General features: G+C 48.5%; 1 protein-coding gene and 3 pseudogenes across 1 annotated transcript; 3 read left to right on the forward strand and 1 right to left on the reverse strand.

Moving 5' to 3' along the window:
* The first annotated feature begins 1,409 nt into the window (after nt 1-1,409).
* Nucleotides 1,410-2,322, forward strand: LOC147983081 (ethylene-response factor C3 pseudogene; annotated as a pseudogene).
* Nucleotides 2,323-5,177: 2,855 nt separating this feature from the next.
* LOC147983082 (uncharacterized) lies at nt 5,178-5,759 on the reverse strand. The gene has a single exon (XM_087539432.1). The coding sequence runs from the start codon at nt 5,757-5,759 to the stop codon at nt 5,178-5,180; it is 582 nt and encodes a 193-aa protein (XP_087395558.1).
* Nucleotides 5,760-9,016: 3,257 nt separating this feature from the next.
* On the forward strand, nt 9,017-9,499 carry LOC147983083 (ethylene-responsive transcription factor 15 pseudogene; annotated as a pseudogene).
* Nucleotides 9,500-9,685: 186 nt separating this feature from the next.
* LOC147983084 (uncharacterized) lies at nt 9,686-10,855 on the forward strand (annotated as a pseudogene).
* The last annotated feature ends 6,373 nt before the right edge of the window (nt 10,856-17,228 follow it).

A 17,228-nucleotide genomic window follows, 5' to 3' on the forward strand; every position in this document is an offset into this window, starting at 1 on the left:
GTTGGAGGGGTGTCACTGTTGGATCTCGCGAGATTCGGTTGGTGTTGGTCTTCGGTGGATCTGTTTTGACCCGGTCTTCATTCGTCTTTGTTTCAGTGTTTACAGGGTTAATCAGGAGGCAAAGATTTGAAAAACCCGATGGAACTTTTTGACTCCAACCAGGAGGAGCTCTATTTTCCATTGACGGGGAAAGAACTGTACAATCACCTGAAAAAGATCAGCTTACAGCAAGAAGGCTGAAAAAAAAACCAGATGTGGTTCCCGGTCAACACGACCTCTCTACGGTCAGAAATGACTACTCCCGAACACCCCCCCCCCTACCCCAAAAATCACATATAGGACACAATAGTCCTAGTCTCGTGTCACTCCGGCATTGGCACCTTGCAGTGGATCTTTCCTTCCAAATATGCCAAACCCACGCAGAACTAAAATGCAAATTATTTTCATGGCTTGTCATGCACAACAGAATTCTCACGACCCGATCGGCTTGCTATGGGAGGATGGCGGCTTGACCCATTCTACTAGCTTTGCATTCGAGCCCTGAAATCGCCTATGCAAAGGATTACCCTTTCACCTCTGAAATCCATCAGGTTGTGTTAACTTGAGCGTCCAAGGACACATCATCGTATGAGACACGATCTTTCACTCGAACACCAAAGTGTCATCTAAATACATGAGCAGTCCACGTGTGTTTTGTCTAGGGATTTTGAGTATGACCACCTTGTGTATATTCTAAATTATTCTTAATGAAAAACAGCGTGTCCACCGTTTGCCCGGAAAAAGGAAATCTAGGGACGCAAACAAACCATGTCATATTGGAAGGCAACATGAGCTACAATCATCATGGCAGTCGAAAATCCCTTGCAAAATTCTAACACTCCTTTTCGGTGCTAGATACATTCGTTTGAGTGACAAATAATATGGATCAGAGGGAATACATAATATAAAACAGATTTTGCTCATTGTAGTCGAACAATGAGTGACGACGGTTTGATGCATGCTTCATATTCAAGAATGGATATTGTCATATTCAAGGTTGGAGGGTTGAGGATAAGAGGTTTCATGTAGCCTGAGCTACATGGGAACTTTCTGAGCACACAGTTAGCGCGGGATATATATTCTAGCACCTTCGAGGGAGCTTCGTCAACGCAAGGAGGTGACGCCCATGAGGTTTGTCTTATTCAGCCGCCCTACGTCAGGCCATGCTCCCTTCCACTTCAGGCACAGGCACAAAGTCCCAAATCGAACACACACTTTCCGGAGAAAACGACTCCCCCACGTACGCATTCCCAACTGCAATTGCTTGTCGTTTTTAGAGCTGATCGATGCTGGCAGGGGCACCGCCCTGATACTCCTATTTGTCAACCCAAAATTCCCTTCTAATTCATCAGACCCCAAGGCTCCTCAGCTCTCTCTCTCTCTCTCTCTCTCTCTCTCTCTCTCTCTCTCTCTCTCTCTCTCGCTCTCTCTCTCTCTCTCTTTATATAGTAACCCACAGAGGTGAGGAAGCACACCACCATTTCCACCGGCCGGGCGGCGACATGTACTACTGCACCGGCTGCACCGATCCTTCCTGCTCCTCAATCTCGTCACTGCACTCGTTTCCATCCGACGACTTGAGCAGCGGTGAGATGGTTGAAACAAGGCGGAAGAACCCTCCAGCTTCTTGGAATCAATTCCAGACCGGCTGCATGGGCGCCGGTGATCCCTCTTCCAGCTCCTCCTCCTCCTCCTTCTTCTCGTCCTGGGACTCGTTTCCATCCGACATGAGCAGCGGCGAGACGATCGGCACGGAAACGAGTCCTCGGCCCAAGAAGCGAGCAGCCTCGGCTGCGTCGTCGTACATCGGCGTGCGCGCGCGGCCGTGGGGACGGTTCGCGGCGGAGATCCGGGACTCGACGCGGGGCGGCGCGCGTGTGTGGCTAGGCACCTTCGGCACTGCCGAGGATGCTGCCATGGCCTATGACCAGGCCGCGCTCTCCTCGCGGGGCGCGGCCACGGCGCTCAACTTCCCCCTGGAGCGCGTCCAGGAGTCGCTCCATGCCCTCGGCGCCACCGGCACAGGCGTGGCCGGCTCGCCTGTGCTGGCGCTCAAACGGCGCCACTCCAAGAGAAGAAGGCGCAGCAAGGCCGAGATAGCGAACGATGCGGCCACACGCCTGGGGATGAAAAAGAAGAAGCGGTCCATCGTGGAGCTGGAGGACCTCGGCGCCGACTACTTGGACGAGCTTCTCATGATTACGTGTAATACAGCTTACTAGTGACTATCAACTTGGAAAGCCTGAGTTTGTGCAATTTGGTGAACTGTCAATCCATCATCTAGCGTATGTGTCCCCAAACATTTACCGGCTTGCTTTCTTAGTTTCCATGAATTTTATCCATTTCCGAGATGATTTAATGGGTATTGCTATGCACATGTATATGCAAAAGTGCATCTACTACCTCCGCCCCGCTTTATTGGTTCTTTTCGTATTTTGTGCCAAAATTTGACCATAGATTTAACTGGCAAAATGTTAATACATGACATAAAAAATTATATCGTTGGATTCGTATCTGAACATAGTTCCTAATGATACTATTCTTTGTGACATGCACTAACATTTTGTTAATTAAATCCATAGTCAAAGTTTGGCACAAAATACTAAAGGGAGCAATAAACCAGGACAGAGATAGTAGAAACTAGGTTTCTCGCTCGGCTTTATAAATAAATCAACTGCAAAAAACACAAGGCTCGAGGTATAATAGTACTATACGAAAGAGCATTAATTGCTAGGTACCTACAAAAATGATGAGATAAGGAAATTGAACTCGTTGCAAATGATGTTTATTTTTCGTTGTGTTGGACTCTTGGCTGTGTGCATCGTGCTATGCAGAGGCTGAGCATTCCTTCAATGTAGTTGTAGCAATTCAATGAAATGTCCTTCATCTAAAAAAAGAGCAAATCGAATTGTGTTTGAGTTACTATAATCTTCTATAGCTCAAATAGTTGTCTAATTGGCATTCCATTTTCGCAGTTACATTAGCTTTGTATCATGAAGGGTTTTAGAACTATGCCTTCTGGATATGTTCCAACCAACATTTTAACATGTTGGTACCACGCGGTAATGCACTAGGTCATATCTTGTAACAAAAACACTAAAGCAGCGATAGCCATGGGATACAACTTCAGCAGCTCCACCTTGTAGAGTGAGGGCATTAGAGAGGAGGTCCGAGGACGAAAGCTAAAATTGTTGTCAGAAGAAGTTCACAAAGACGACGCTCTCGCTGGGCATTCTCTTTGACTTGTGGTGGCCATAGTCCACCCAACGGGCTCTGGTCGCAAGGTAGTGTCCCACTCTGCATCTGATCCTTTGTTGGTCCTTCATCACCATCGAGCTTTCCCATCACCTTGGTGCTCTAGAGGGCAACGGAAATCTGTTGTGTGACTGGTAGAATCAATGGCACAATCTAGGAGAAGGAGGAGAGCAATGGCAGAGGCTACAACGACGCTTCTTTTCTTCCTTCTAGCTCTATGTCGAGGAGACCTAGAGTTGTTCATTATATCTTCGTGAAATTTCAGTGCAATGGTTTCCTCACATTTCGATTCACTGGGACGGCATGCATGTTAGGGATTCTAATATTCATATTCCAAGCTGCCAACCATGGCCAGGCATTGCAAAAAGTTAATTCTGGGAGATAAGAGCATGCTATCACCTGAAATCCCCGCACCAGCCATCAGAATTCTTGGAAAGGGTTGGTTGTTAGTTAAAATATTTCTTCTGAGAGATGAAGGACAATTTGAATTTCAAATCAGGATATCTCACTTCTAATATGGTGCTGACACAAGTAAGCTTATGCATGTATAACCTAAAGGGATAATCCCTACTTTTTCGATTGTCGGAGGATGGTAGGGAGAGGGTGGGTCCATGAGAGATCAAGTGAAAAGTTACTAACGCGATAGATTACTTTTCTACTGATTGCATCATAATTTCATATACTCACACGGACCTTGTTGTTGAGTTGTGTTGAAATGTCCAAGGTAGTCCTTGCATCTCCCGCTGTATGCTAGAACACATCCCATACAATCGGCTCGAAGAGCATGAATGAGTACGCCTAGTGACTACATTAGCAGAGTTTGCTTACAACAACCACTATCACGCTGCTCATCGGAATGACACTTTTCGAAGCACTCTGCGGGAACATTTGTCATACCTTGATTTGTTAGGGTTGGCACGTACTGACCGACAGGGCCATAGAAGATGAAGGGGAGTGTCAAGAAGGGTGTGGATAGCCAAGGCCTATGGGTGCAAATTGGGTTATGTTTTTTTTCTTTAGCACTTCATTAAACCTGTACAGGCTAAATTAAAGGCGTGGTTTTTTTTATTTTGTTTTGTCAAAGAATGTTTGTTATAATTTTGTTGATTCTTTGTGTCGAAAGAGCGCGACCAAGACAAACAAACGTTAATTTCTTCTATTTCTGACTACTAGTAAATTCGCCCGTGCAACGCACGTTAATATTTAGGCAATATATTAATTGCATGCAGATATTAGGTATGATATTATTTGTGTGTTAATTCTATGATTAGTGCAATAGTTGGTATGATATTAATTGCACGTTAAACATGTTAAACGCTTGCCATTGGAGCAGTCTAGGTCGTTGGATTGACTTAGTTTGACGGCCGAGATCAATTGAATCTGCCCCTTTGGGTCTTTTTATATTGGTATAGATAAACCATTGAGCATTGACCGCATACCGGCGTACATATGGCTTTCAATTCAGCACAGAAGAGCCCGCCACTAAAGAACAACCATGAGCTTGATTTTATTGTATCTGTGAGAGTAGAGTAGAGTAGGTAGGGCTTAAGAGCATCTCCAACAACCGCCCAACGCGCGGCGCGCTAAAAAGCAGTTTACAGCGCACCCATCGCCTGGAAAAGCGCGGCGGGCAGCGCTGGCTCCAGCAGCCGCGTTAAAATTTAGCGCGCGCGCGTAGCTCCAACAAACGTGCTAAAATGTAGCACGCGCGTTGCTCCAGCAGCCGAACATCACGTACATATTTTAAAATAAAAACGATAATAAATAAAAATTCATAGATAAAAACGATACGTAGATATTTTACATAGTTTCACAGCATAAATAGATAACACTATGGTCCAACGACATAAAAAAACTACTAGATAGTGCAATGCAACTACAACCTACTCCCAGTCGTCATCATCATCATCATCGTCATCCTCGCTGGTCTGGTCCGAGGTATCGAGCCACATGTTGTCCCAACGAGGATCATTAGCCGAAAAGAACGACTGCCCATCATTTTCAACGATCTCACACTGCGATAACGCCAGGGCCTTCCGCCGACGCCTGTCCAACCGTTCCGCGCGGCGCTTTGTCGTCTGCCCCGCCCAGTAGGCTTGCTCGTCGGCGACGTCCTCCGGGTGGCGCCGGCGCCACTCCGCCATGGCCAGCTCGTCCTCCTCGGCAATGAGGAGGCGGCGCTGCCGCTCAGCGTGCTCCGCACGGTCTTGGTCCGTGATAAGACGAGGTGGAGGGGCGACGTCCAGCACCTGCTGGAGCATGTAGACGTCCTGGAAGTTCATCTGCGGGCGCGGCCTGCCTAGGCGCCAAACCGCCGCGTCGTACACGCGGGCGGCCTCGTGCGCCGTCTCAAAGGTGCCGAGGCCGAGCCGGACGTCGCCGGACCGGATCTCGGAGTAGTACCAGCCGTTGGGGCGCTGGCGGACGCCGCGGTAGCCCAACGCTCCTCGGCGGCGCGGCGGCATGGTGGCGCATCGGTGGCGGGGCGCTGGAGTGGCGAGGAAGCAACGAGGAAGCGGGGGAGGCGCGTGGCAGCGAAAGAGGAAGAGAGAGTATGGAATAGCCGCGTGGCGAGCGCCGCAATTTAAAGGCGCGCCGGAAGCAGTGCGCCAAAAATAGAGCGCGAGCTGCCGTCTTTTTCCCCGCGCGCGCTAATTTCCCGTCACCACTGGAGCGCGCGAAAACGTCCCGCGCGTTAAAAACTCAGTTTACCGCGCGCGCGTCAAAAAGGCGCGGTTGTTGAAGATGCTCTAACAAACTGCAAGTTACTCTGCTTGACAATGGAATAATCATGATCTAGCACAAAGCATGATGCAGCAGCCACCCCACCTCAAAAGGGGTTGTCCCTCCCGATATGCCTAGGTAGCGCTGTCCCAATGAACCTATGAGAAACCTGAAACCATATCCTTTCTTTCTCAGGGTAGTTTTGGTTATCGGCCGCCTCCCTGTGAGGCTGTGACTGCACTCGATTTGGACCGGCGCGGCTGGAAAATAGCAGGCGTAGGTACGTCATGGAGAAAAGTAGGCGCGCGGCTGCCGCTAGCTCCTGTTCACGTCACCCCAGCCGAGCCATGCATGCATCTCCGAAGCTTCCTTCGACTCACTCATTCTCCTTCGTTGTTTATTTTCAAGGTATGGCAATTGCTTGTTAGTACTCCCTCACATGCATGCCTCCTCCCTCAATTGCTAGAGGTGCAAGTCAGCACTCTGTAGAAAGGGGTTATTCGTGCGAGATTTTCGCATTTGTTGGTCAAAGAATATTGGGTTATAGAAAAATGTTTTGGTTCCTCATCTAAAGTTGTAGGAGTTAGATGAAGAATATAATGTGGATTTCTTCTATTGTGACCAAGAACGTTGAGCGTTGAGCATACATAGAGTAAGATCCGCAGAGCAAGAACAAGGAAGTCAACACGTGCACTCAACGGAACATTTCTAGCTCTCCAAGAATTCTGTTTTTACATATATAGATGCCTTCCAATTCAGTATGGTAGGATATATAAGCCAATATATTAGACATGATGCGGGAAGCAGTGCGGCCCAGCTAACATCATCTATTCGTTGTATTTTGGCACAAGTTCATAAATTTTGGTGTGATATGATCAGATTTGAGCCAGTAGCACTGCTTTCATTTTGCTTAGAAGGAGCAAAATTAAAGGTACATACTATTGAATTCATGCCCCAGTCAGTTACTCCAAAAATCCGAATTAATGGAAAAAGACAGGCATAGTTCAACATTCCCCCTTACGTCTAGACTTATTTATGACCTCTTGGCTCTGGTATCATATTAAATTAATGCTACAACCAGTTGCTCAAAAAGTCTGAACTGAGAGGAAAATGCAGTCAATATGTTTCAGCACATACTAAGAAAAGGAAAATACAACACCAAGATACATGTCCTATCTGCCCAATGAGCGACCACGGCATCCTAGCAAATGGTTCAAACTCGCCAGTAGAGAAATTAAACAGAATGTCATAAATTGCGCAACTAAAAGAACGTTCACTGGATATACACCAGCTGATCCTTGATCTTGTTTTATGTGTTGCGTGTACACACTAGGGCTTAACTAAACCGGAATTCCCGCAAAAAAAAAAACTAAACCGGATGTTATTATATGCTAATGGTTGACTCTAGAATAATCATGAGCTAGCTAGCTAGCACTAACGGCATAATGATGGAGCCACCTGAACTGAAAACAGTAGTTCGGAGATGGCGTGTGTCACCGTTGGGTAGCACTGTCCGGATGAACCTATGAGATATCATAATCTCTTCTGGTTCAGGATAGTTTTGGCTACCTGTGAGTCTATGACTGCACTCTATATGGACGGGCGCGGCGTGCGTACGTACATCAGGGAGAAAAGTAGTGGCGTAGGCGGCTGCTGCCTGTAGCTAGCTGCACACTGTTGGAAATATGAGCAATATACCAAATGATTTTATTAACAAAAATACTAGATAAAGTATGACTAATATAATATAGATAAAGCAAATCATGCTTTCTGACAGAGAAAAGGTAAATAGCTTCTGCATATATGAACCGTAGCCTAGCATATCTATAGCAGACAGTAGAACTAGTTACATATATGAAGTAGAACCTAACATATCTAGAGCAAGTACTAGTACGAGAAACTGTGGCAGGACATCTAACAGAAAAGAAACATATACAGGACAACAGCAGCAGTAGCACTGGACTTGGGGTCGGTGTCCTCGCCAGCCATGTCGTCGAAGTCCGGGGCGTCCGTGACGAAGGAGTCAGTCAGTAGTCGCGCAGAGTGCTCCCCAAACACCTTATCACCCTTCTCCTGTACAAGACTCAAAGAGGTGCGGTTTTGGAGGCCTACTGTCCCGACGTGCGGTGCACGCCGCAAGCCGGGATGAGGAAGACAGCAGCAGCTCAGAGATGGAACCGATGGCGAGAGGAAGGAGAAGTTCTGGTGCGTCTCTCTGGGAGGAGCGGCCTCCCTTTTATAGGCGCAAGAGAAGGAGGCGAGAGGGCAGCGACGGAAGGCGAAACGAAGAGACGGAGGCGAAGCGAACATCTTTTCGTAAAAATCTTTTCAACTTCCGTGTGACCTTTCGTATACCCGTAGTGCGTGGCAAAAATTTAGATATCGGCTCGGCTCATTCTCGCGTCGCGTCGTGACAAGGCGTGGTGAGGCGGGCGGCGGAGGAGCAGCGCGCGTGGATATCCCTCTTGTTCTCATGCTCATACAAGTGGGGAAAGAACCTCCCTTATAAGGAGGTCCAACTCCCACTAAACTAGCAATGTGGGACTAAACTTTAATAGTATCCCTTGCCTTGCACAAATGGAGTAAGTGAGCTTCTAAAATTTATTAGAAATTTCTGAAATAGTTATTGGGCTGCTCAAAATAGACTAAATTCCAGCACACACGTCGTCCCTGAGCCATCTGAAGGTTCCCCTACAATCCGATTTGTATCCCACTTCATGTGGATTATCATCAATAAAGCTTAGTATTGCCCTAAAAAAAAAAATCTCCGAAGGTCCCCTCTTCGACCCCGACCTCCCGTCGTATCTCGTTCCCCGTCGTTTAGCTAGCCCAACTTGTGATTATTATAGCGGTGGCGCCGTCCTACATGGGTTCTGCGATCGACAGTGTGGACGAAAGGCAGCGCCCCGTCTGCTTGCCGGTACTATAAATCCCACAGGAAGCTCCGACTGTGACACCACACCACCAGTTCTGCCGGCCGGGCCAACACACCACACGCATGGAGCAGCAGCACAATCACCACAGTGCCACGGGCGTCGCTACTCCCTCCTGCTCCTCCTCCTCCTCCACCGCATCATCTTTCGACTCATTTCCATTCGACTCTAGCTTGAGCAGCGGCGAGATGCTTGACGCAGAAAGGGAGAAGCCAGCAGCCTCGGCGCCGTCGTACATCGGCTTGCGCGCGCGACCGTGGGGGCGGTTCGCGGCAGAGATCCGGGACTCGACGCGGGGCGGCGCGCGGGTCTGGCTGGGCACGGTTCACAGCGCCGAGGCCGCCGCGATGGCCTACGACCAGGCGGCGCTCTCCTCGCGGGGTGCGGCCACCGCGCTCAACTTCCCTCTGGAGCGCGTCCAGGACTCGCTCCGTGCGCGCGGCGCCACCGGCACGGGCTCGGGCATGGCAGGCTCGCCCGTCCTGGCGCTCAAACGGCGCCACTCCTGTAGACGGAGGCGCAACAAAGCCGATATATTGAACTGTTAAAAATAATTCTGTAATTAGGGGAAAATCTCCCCTTGCCCAACCGTCGTTCCGGTTTGTCCCGCAACCTACGCCTCCCTTCGATCTCCTGGAACCGACGCCTCCTCGAGGGATCGTCGTGTCTCTTCGGGACATATAAAAGGGGGCTTGTAACCATCGATCAAGGGATTCGATCATTCTGATTCAAAATACGCGTAGAACAGCCAGCGAGAGCAAAAGGCAACAAAGAAAAGAAAAGAGAGGAAGCACTTGTCGCCGGTGAGATGACAGGCCTCGTCTCCTTCTTCCTCCGTCTGATCCGCGAGGACGGTCGCCGCTACCGCCTCATTGCCCTTCGCCGCCATGGAGTTGGTGGCCACCGCCGTTTCCGTCGCCGGATGCAAGCCATCCATCGATTCGGCCGCAGCGCCGCTGGACGTGGCGCTCCTGGCCGCCACCGCGCCGCTGGACGTGATGCTCCTGACCGCCACCGTGCCGTTGGACGCGTCCCCCGCGGTGCTCCCCTCGCCCCTGGACGCGCCCACGATGGTGCTCCGTGCGCCCGTGGCCAGGCGTCCATGGGGTTCGACCCCTGGCTAGTGGCCGGCCCGAGCGCCTCCATGGTGCACAGGGCTGCAGCCGCGCCTGCACCGCCCCCCGGATCTCCGCCTCCACCACCTCCTCCGCCGGCCCGCTCGGATACTGCCCCGTGCCGATGCGCGCCGTCGTGAATGAGGAGGAGGCGCTCGCCTTCGTCTCCGCGCCGACCGGTGCCTCCGGAGTCGTCCGCCTTGGAGCAGGCATGGAGGACGGTGCCGCCACCGCCACGCCTCAACAGGAGACGGCCGGGGGCTCGAGCAGCCGCACTGAGCAGCGCTTCGGCCACCTATTCGGGCGCGCCGTCGCAGCCCTCGACCGCAGTCCCGCCTGCCGCGCCGGCTCGTGGGCTTCGGCGAGCCTCGGCCTCGCCAGCGCCGCGCCTCCAGGAGTCCGCTTGGACCCCGTCGTCGTTGCTTCTTCTTCGGACGAGGAGAGCTCGGCGGGGCTGCGCCGGTAACCAATGGAGAAGAAGGGATGAGGCGGCGGCCACTCCTCCCCGCGGCGGCGCTGTGACCAGAGGTGGGGATCGAGCAGTGGTGCGGGGGGTCGGAGTATCCGACCCATATCCGTAACCGCTCTCCCCCCTCTGCTTTATGCGGTGCGGCGGCGGATGGGCTGGCCAAAGGCCGTGCAAGCCTAGGCCCAGGCGCATACGGGTCCTCATGGTGGCTACGAATTTTTTCCTCTCTGTTTCATTGATCATTAGTACTAATTATTGTATTAGTGCAGTTTTAGACTATGTTTAGCACTGTTTAGTACCTAGTTTGACTGCTACTTACATTCTAGTCCTGTTCTAGATTACATCTGACTAGGACTTCTGTAATTATTAGTGTGTTTATATTATGTAATGGATTGCTAATATAAATAAAGTACCACTAGTAGAAAAAGGGTCAAACGTGAAGCACAATAGTGCCGGTTTGAATTTCAGCCGGCACTAATGTGTACAATAGCATCGGTTTGTGGCGGCGATCAATAGCACCGGTTCGTGGCGAACCTTTAGTACCGGTTCATGCCACGAACCGGTACTAAAGAGGCTGTGTTAGCCTGCGGTCAGGCTATGGCCTCACCATCACCATTTAGTGCCGGTTCATACCACGAACTGATACTAATGAGGTTATGGCAAGCTGTTTTTAGTCCCACCTCGCCAAGAAAGAGGGACTAGGAGCGGTTTATAAGCCCTGAGTGCAGAGACGATGAAGAAGAGGCTCAATGCTCACGTTGCTTAGCTTCAAGCCTTCAGGAATATGATAGATTGCACGGAGCTACGCGCAGTGCAGTTTACATTATTCCGAAAGGTTTGAAGCAAATTAATGAGCATTGCACCTCTTTTTTATTTTTAATCACTTATTACAACTCCGGACTTCTTCTGTTATGGCAAAAACTAATTGCACGTCGGCATTTCTTTTTTTAAAACTTTGGTTATAACTCCAGACTTTGACCATCAAGTTTTGCAGAAAAGAAAAAATTGCAGAAAAGAAAAAAAATATAGCTGAAAAGAAAAAAACTATATAAAAAAACTACTCAGAAATAAATAGAAGAAAATAAATATAGCAGAAAAGAAAAAACTACTCAGAAATAAATAGAAGAAAAAATAAAGCAGAAAAAAAAAATTATATTTGCTATTTTTCAATCGTTCACAAAATGACCGTGAAATTGAAAATCACTACAAAATAAACTCTGAAAATGTTGAATTTTGGCAAACTAGATGAATAAAACTACTCACAAATAAATATAAGAAAATAAATATAACAGAAAAGTAAAAACTATACAAAAACTACGCAGAAATAAATAGAAGAAAATAAAGCAGAAAAGAAAAAAAACTATAAAAAAATTGGGGCGCTGGCCTGTGGGCCTGCTAGGCCACAGCGTGCAATTACAGGCCTTAAAGGCCCAACAGACTCACAGGGCAGCGCACAGAGTTTAGGCCCACAAGCCTGCTATATAGAGGAGTTCGAAGAGGTAGCCGCGGTTGAGTTTATAAACCAGTGCGGCTGCCCTTCGCCCGGCGAGGTGGGACTAAATTTTGGGGTAGCTCTTCCTGCCTCTTGGCCTGGCCAAAGTTGGCCTTTAGTACCGGTTGGTGGCTCCAACCGGTACTAAAGACCTCTCCTATATATACAACACTTACGAAAATTCAGTTAGATCTCCCCACTTCTTTCGTCTCCAACCTCTCGCGCGCCGCTCGAACCCGTCCTCGTCGTCGCCCGTCGTCCGTCGTTGTCGTCGCTGTCCCCGCTGCCGCCCGTCGTCGTCGCCGTCTCGCGCCGCCGCCCCGAACGCCGCGCGCCGCCGTCCGTCGTCGTCCCGCCGCGGTCCCGTACGTCTCTCGCTCTCGCATATACCCGCCGCGCCGCCGTCCGTCGTCGTCGCACCCGGCCCGTACGGCGGCGCCCCCGCCCGTACGTACGCCGCCGCCCCCGCCCCGTACGCTGGCGCCCCCGCTCGTACGTACGGGGCGGCGGCGTACGGGGCCGCACACATACACACATACACACACATATATACGTACACACTATACACACATACACACACACATACACACACACATTTTTTTACTTATTTTCTGTTTTTTAGAAAAGTTAATTAGATGATCGAATGTTTGATTAATGTCGAATGCTAGATAGATAGAAAATTGTCGAACTAGAGATTTGAACTAATTGAATAATTAATATAACTAGTTTATTTTTAGTAAGAAAATTGTCGAACTAGTTTATTTAGATATATGAGATTTGAACTAGTTCAATAATTAATATAACTAGTTTATTTTTAGTAAGAAAATTGTCGAACTAGTTTATTTAGGTATATGAGATTTGAACTAGTTCAATAATTAATATAATTAGTTTATTTTTAGTAAGAAAATTTAGGTATCTGAGATTTGATACAGTTTATTCAAAAATAGTTGACAACTAATTTGTAATAGGTGTTTAATGTTTCACCTATATGAACATAGGAAATGTCATCTGACGACGAAAAAGATTTCATTATGTGCGAACACTGTGAAGACCAGCGCGGCCTGTGCGACAGAAATTTCTTTGTTGATGGTAGGCGCTTCAGCATCAAGCTGGATGAGACATTCGAAGTTGACATAGTAAGTCACTTTGTCAATTATTATTTGAATGCAAAACTTATGCTTCATTTGCTTCAACTTATAATTTTAATTTTTCACTATTCTACTAGCGCATCCCCTGCCATGCAAGAATTTTTGTCTTGGATAAGATAGGTTTTAGTGCTATAGATGATATGGAGGTAAAGAGAGTTTACTTAAAGACGAAGCATGGGTATACTTTCAACGTCAAATTATATAATGGAGACACATACACACATTTTGAATGCAAAACTTGGCAAGCACTATGCAAGGCTTATGCATTTGAGTCTGGTATGGTTGTCACCTTTGATATTCGTTCGGAAGATGATATTGAAGGTAATATAGACATCTGGGTCGATGTGCAAACGCCTCCAGTTCTACCATTATGTGAGTTTTTCTCAACCATGCATGCATATGTTTATGTCTTTGATACAGTTTATTCAAAAATAGTTGACAACTAATTTGTATTGTCAGCTTATTCCGGTTCAAGCAAACATGTCCGGCGCTTGGTATAATCGCATTGAAGGCATATGTCGCAAGTTAGGCAATCTTCACAAGCATCCCATGTAATATAATTAATAAAAGGGGAGATAACATAGTTGGCTTACACTCGCCACGTCAATCAAGTACATAAATAACATTACATCAATCAAACACTCATGGCCCGACTACGGCGCCAAAATAAAAGATAACCCAACATGCGACACGGTCCCGATCACCCCCAACAGGGCACCACTACTGATCATCAGGAAAGGAAACATAGTAACGTTGAGAGTCCTCGTCGAACTCCCACTTGAGCTCGAGCGCGTCACCTGGAGCGGAATCATCAGGCCCTGCATCTGGTGTAATAGTAATCTGTGAGCCACAGGGACTCAGCAATCTCGCACCCTCGCGATCAAGACTATTTAAGCTTATAGATAAGGTAGGGTAAAAATATATGTGGAGCTGCAGCAAGCGACTAGCATATATGGTGGCTATCCTGATCGCAAAAGAGAGCGGGAAGAGAAGGCAAAGCGCGAGCAAGAAACTAGAGAGCAACCTGCGCAAGCATTACTCCAACACCGTGTCCACTTCCCGGACTCCGCCGAGAAGAGGCCATCACGGTAACACACTCAGTTGATTCATTTTAATTAAGTTAAGGTTCAAGTTATCTACAACCGGACATTAACAAATTCTCATCTGCCCATAACCGCGGGCATGGCTTTCGAAAGTTCAAATCCCTGCAGGGGAGTCCCAACTTAGCCCATGACAAGCTCTCACGGTCAACGAAGGAATAGACCTCCTTCCGAGACGTTCCGATCAGACTCGGTATCTCGGTTCTTCAAGACACTTCGACAGGTTAAAACTAATCCAGCAACACCGCCCGAATGTGCCGACAATTCCCGATAGGAGCTGCACATATCTCGTTCTCAGGGCACACTCAGATGAGCCAGACATCGGGTAGGCCAGCCCAGAGTTGCCCCTGGTAGCCCCGGACATCGCTCGGTTGGACCAACACTCAGAGGAGCACTGGCCCGGGGGGGGGGGGGCTAAAATAAGATGACCCTCGGGCTCCGGAAACCCAAGGGAAAAGAGGCTAGGTGGCAAATGGTAAAACCAAGGTTGGGCATTGCTGGAAAAGCTTTAATCAAGGCGAACTATCAAGGGGTTCCCATTATAACCCAACCGCGTAAGGAACGCAAAATCCAGGAACATAACACCGATATGACGGAAACTAGGGCGGCAAGAGTGGAACAAAACACTAGGAGAGAGGCCGAGCCTTCCACCCTTTACCAAGTATATAGATGCATTAAGATAACATGGCAATTTAATGATATCCCAACAAGTAAATAAATGTTCCAACAAGGAACGGCCTCCAATCTTCACCTGCAACTAGCAACGCTATAAGAGGGGCTGAGCAAAGCGGTAACATAGCCAATCAACGGTTTGCTAGGACATGGTGGGTTAGAGGTTTGACATGGCAATTTGGGAGGCTTGAAAGCAAGTGGTAGGCATCGTAGCATTGGCATAGCAAAAGAGCGAGCAATCTAGCATAGCAAAGATAGTAGTGATTTCGAGGGTATGATCATCTTGCCTGCAAAGTGGTCAGAGTTGACTGGATCCTCGAAAGCAAACTCAACAGGCTCCTCGTTAGCAAACTCGTCTCCTGGCTCTACCCAAACAAGACAAACAAGAAACAAGTACACAATCAACCACATGCAAGGATCAAACAATATGATGCAAGGATGGTATGCTATGCAGGATGCATATGCAAGATTTGACAAGGGATGCATGAACCTGGACTCAACTTGGAAATCCAAGTGTGCCACTAGAAAGATGAGATGAAATTGCTTGAAAACGATATAAAGAACGCCGGAATCGGAGTTACGGTTTGGAAATAGCAAGCAATTCAAATATGACACCGGTCTGCGATTTACAGCAAGTAGCCATCTAAATGCAAAGAGATGAACAAGCTACAGCACCCAAACATGACAACAAAATACATGGCAGGGATGCATTCATGATGCTTAGCAAAAGTCTAGCACTGAGCTACGGCCAATTTATCCATTAACAGGTTCAAACAAGCATGGAAAAAATGCATATGGTAAACAGATTTCAGACTTAGTGAAATTAACACTTGTCTGTAATCTCAGATCAGGTAGCACTCTTCGGAGCATGAAAACTATATTCTACAGGACCTGAACATGGCAAAGTAAAGCTTGGCATGAACCTACTCAAAGAGCTTAACAAAAGTCCCTTAGTGACCTTGAGTCAAAAGGGACCAGAAAATACAATTGCAAGCATGTGAACATAGCAAAAACATAATCAGTTCTCAGACTTAGTGAAAACTGAAGCATGCTGAAAACAAATATCAAGTATGCAAGTTTACGAGCTCGATGCACTCACTACGGAGCAAGTCATGATAATCTAAGCATACACCCATCAAGAATACACAAAGTGCAAGCTAGACATAGCAAGAACAATAGCATATCATGCATGGATCAACTACAACATCATCGGCAAAATCGCTAACAAATAGACAATCTGCCCGGATTCACGAAGTAGCAAAAGTAGAGCTCGATTGACTCAAGCTAGCATGCTCCATAATTGCAAACAAAGACATGGAGGGATAGAGCACTACAAGATTAATAAAACATTCTCACTGATCATCCTCAAAAGAGGCACGGATCACTAGGAAACAACATGAACATATGGCCATATGAGATAAACAGCTCAAGGACTTGGTGGAAATGCTAAGTCCCTGAAATCAGCATTACCAAGAGCCTCACTTTGCAAGCTCGTGCTAGTCACCACACACATCACAAAAATACATGGGTTGCACCTCTGGAAAGATGGCAAAACGCTTAACAAAACATATGTAGAACTCATGGGCATATCATACACACAATAATCATGGCAAAAATGACAAATATCTAAATGGAGCAGCAGATCTGGCAATTATCTCAAGTAGCCCTCTTCTAACAGCATTTCGGGCATCAAGATGAACTCAAATGAAAATGATGCAATGGAATGAAATGATGTGCTCTCTGAGACGAACATTTTGATATGCTATATGCCCAAAACGGAGTTACAGATGCAAAGTTACGATGCAATGAACAGGAGCATATGAACTAGGGTTTCGGGAGAAAGTCAACCACGTCTGGATCTGGATCTGGAATCACTGTAGCATCACGCGAACCGATGATCACCGGAAATGGCGATGGGGCCGTCGGAGTTGACGAGGAGGCGGCGGGGAGGCGCTCCCGGGCCGGATCTCGCCGGATCCGGCCGCCAGGGAGCCGAAGTGGCGGCGGGGTGGCGCTCCGCGGCGAGGTGAGGCGACGAGGGGGCTCCGGCCGGCGCGGGCGCGGCGTGGCTGAGGAGCTCCGGGCGGCGGCCGGCAATGGCGCCGCGGCGGCCGGGCGCGGCGAACGGCGCCGGGCGAGGGGGCGGTGAACGGTGGAAGGAGGCGGCGGAGGCCGGGCCGGGAGGGCCCCGCACGGGCCTCGCGGGCCCGCTGGGTCGGCGGCGAACTGGGGACCAGCCCAGGGACACGTGGCGCGGCGCGATTCGTCCGGCGGAGCCGGG

Source organism: Triticum urartu, chromosome 2A (assembly GCF_056163025.1).
Source record: "Triticum urartu cultivar PI428250 chromosome 2A, HENAU_Tu73, whole genome shotgun sequence".
In the NCBI taxonomy this organism is placed as follows: domain Eukaryota; kingdom Viridiplantae; phylum Streptophyta; class Magnoliopsida; order Poales; family Poaceae; genus Triticum; species Triticum urartu.

Coding starts and splice junctions, on each gene's coding strand:
- LOC147983082 (XM_087539432.1), bottom strand. CDS start 5,759: ATGCCGCCGCGCCGCCGAGGAGCGTTGGGCTACCGCGGCGTCCGCCAG.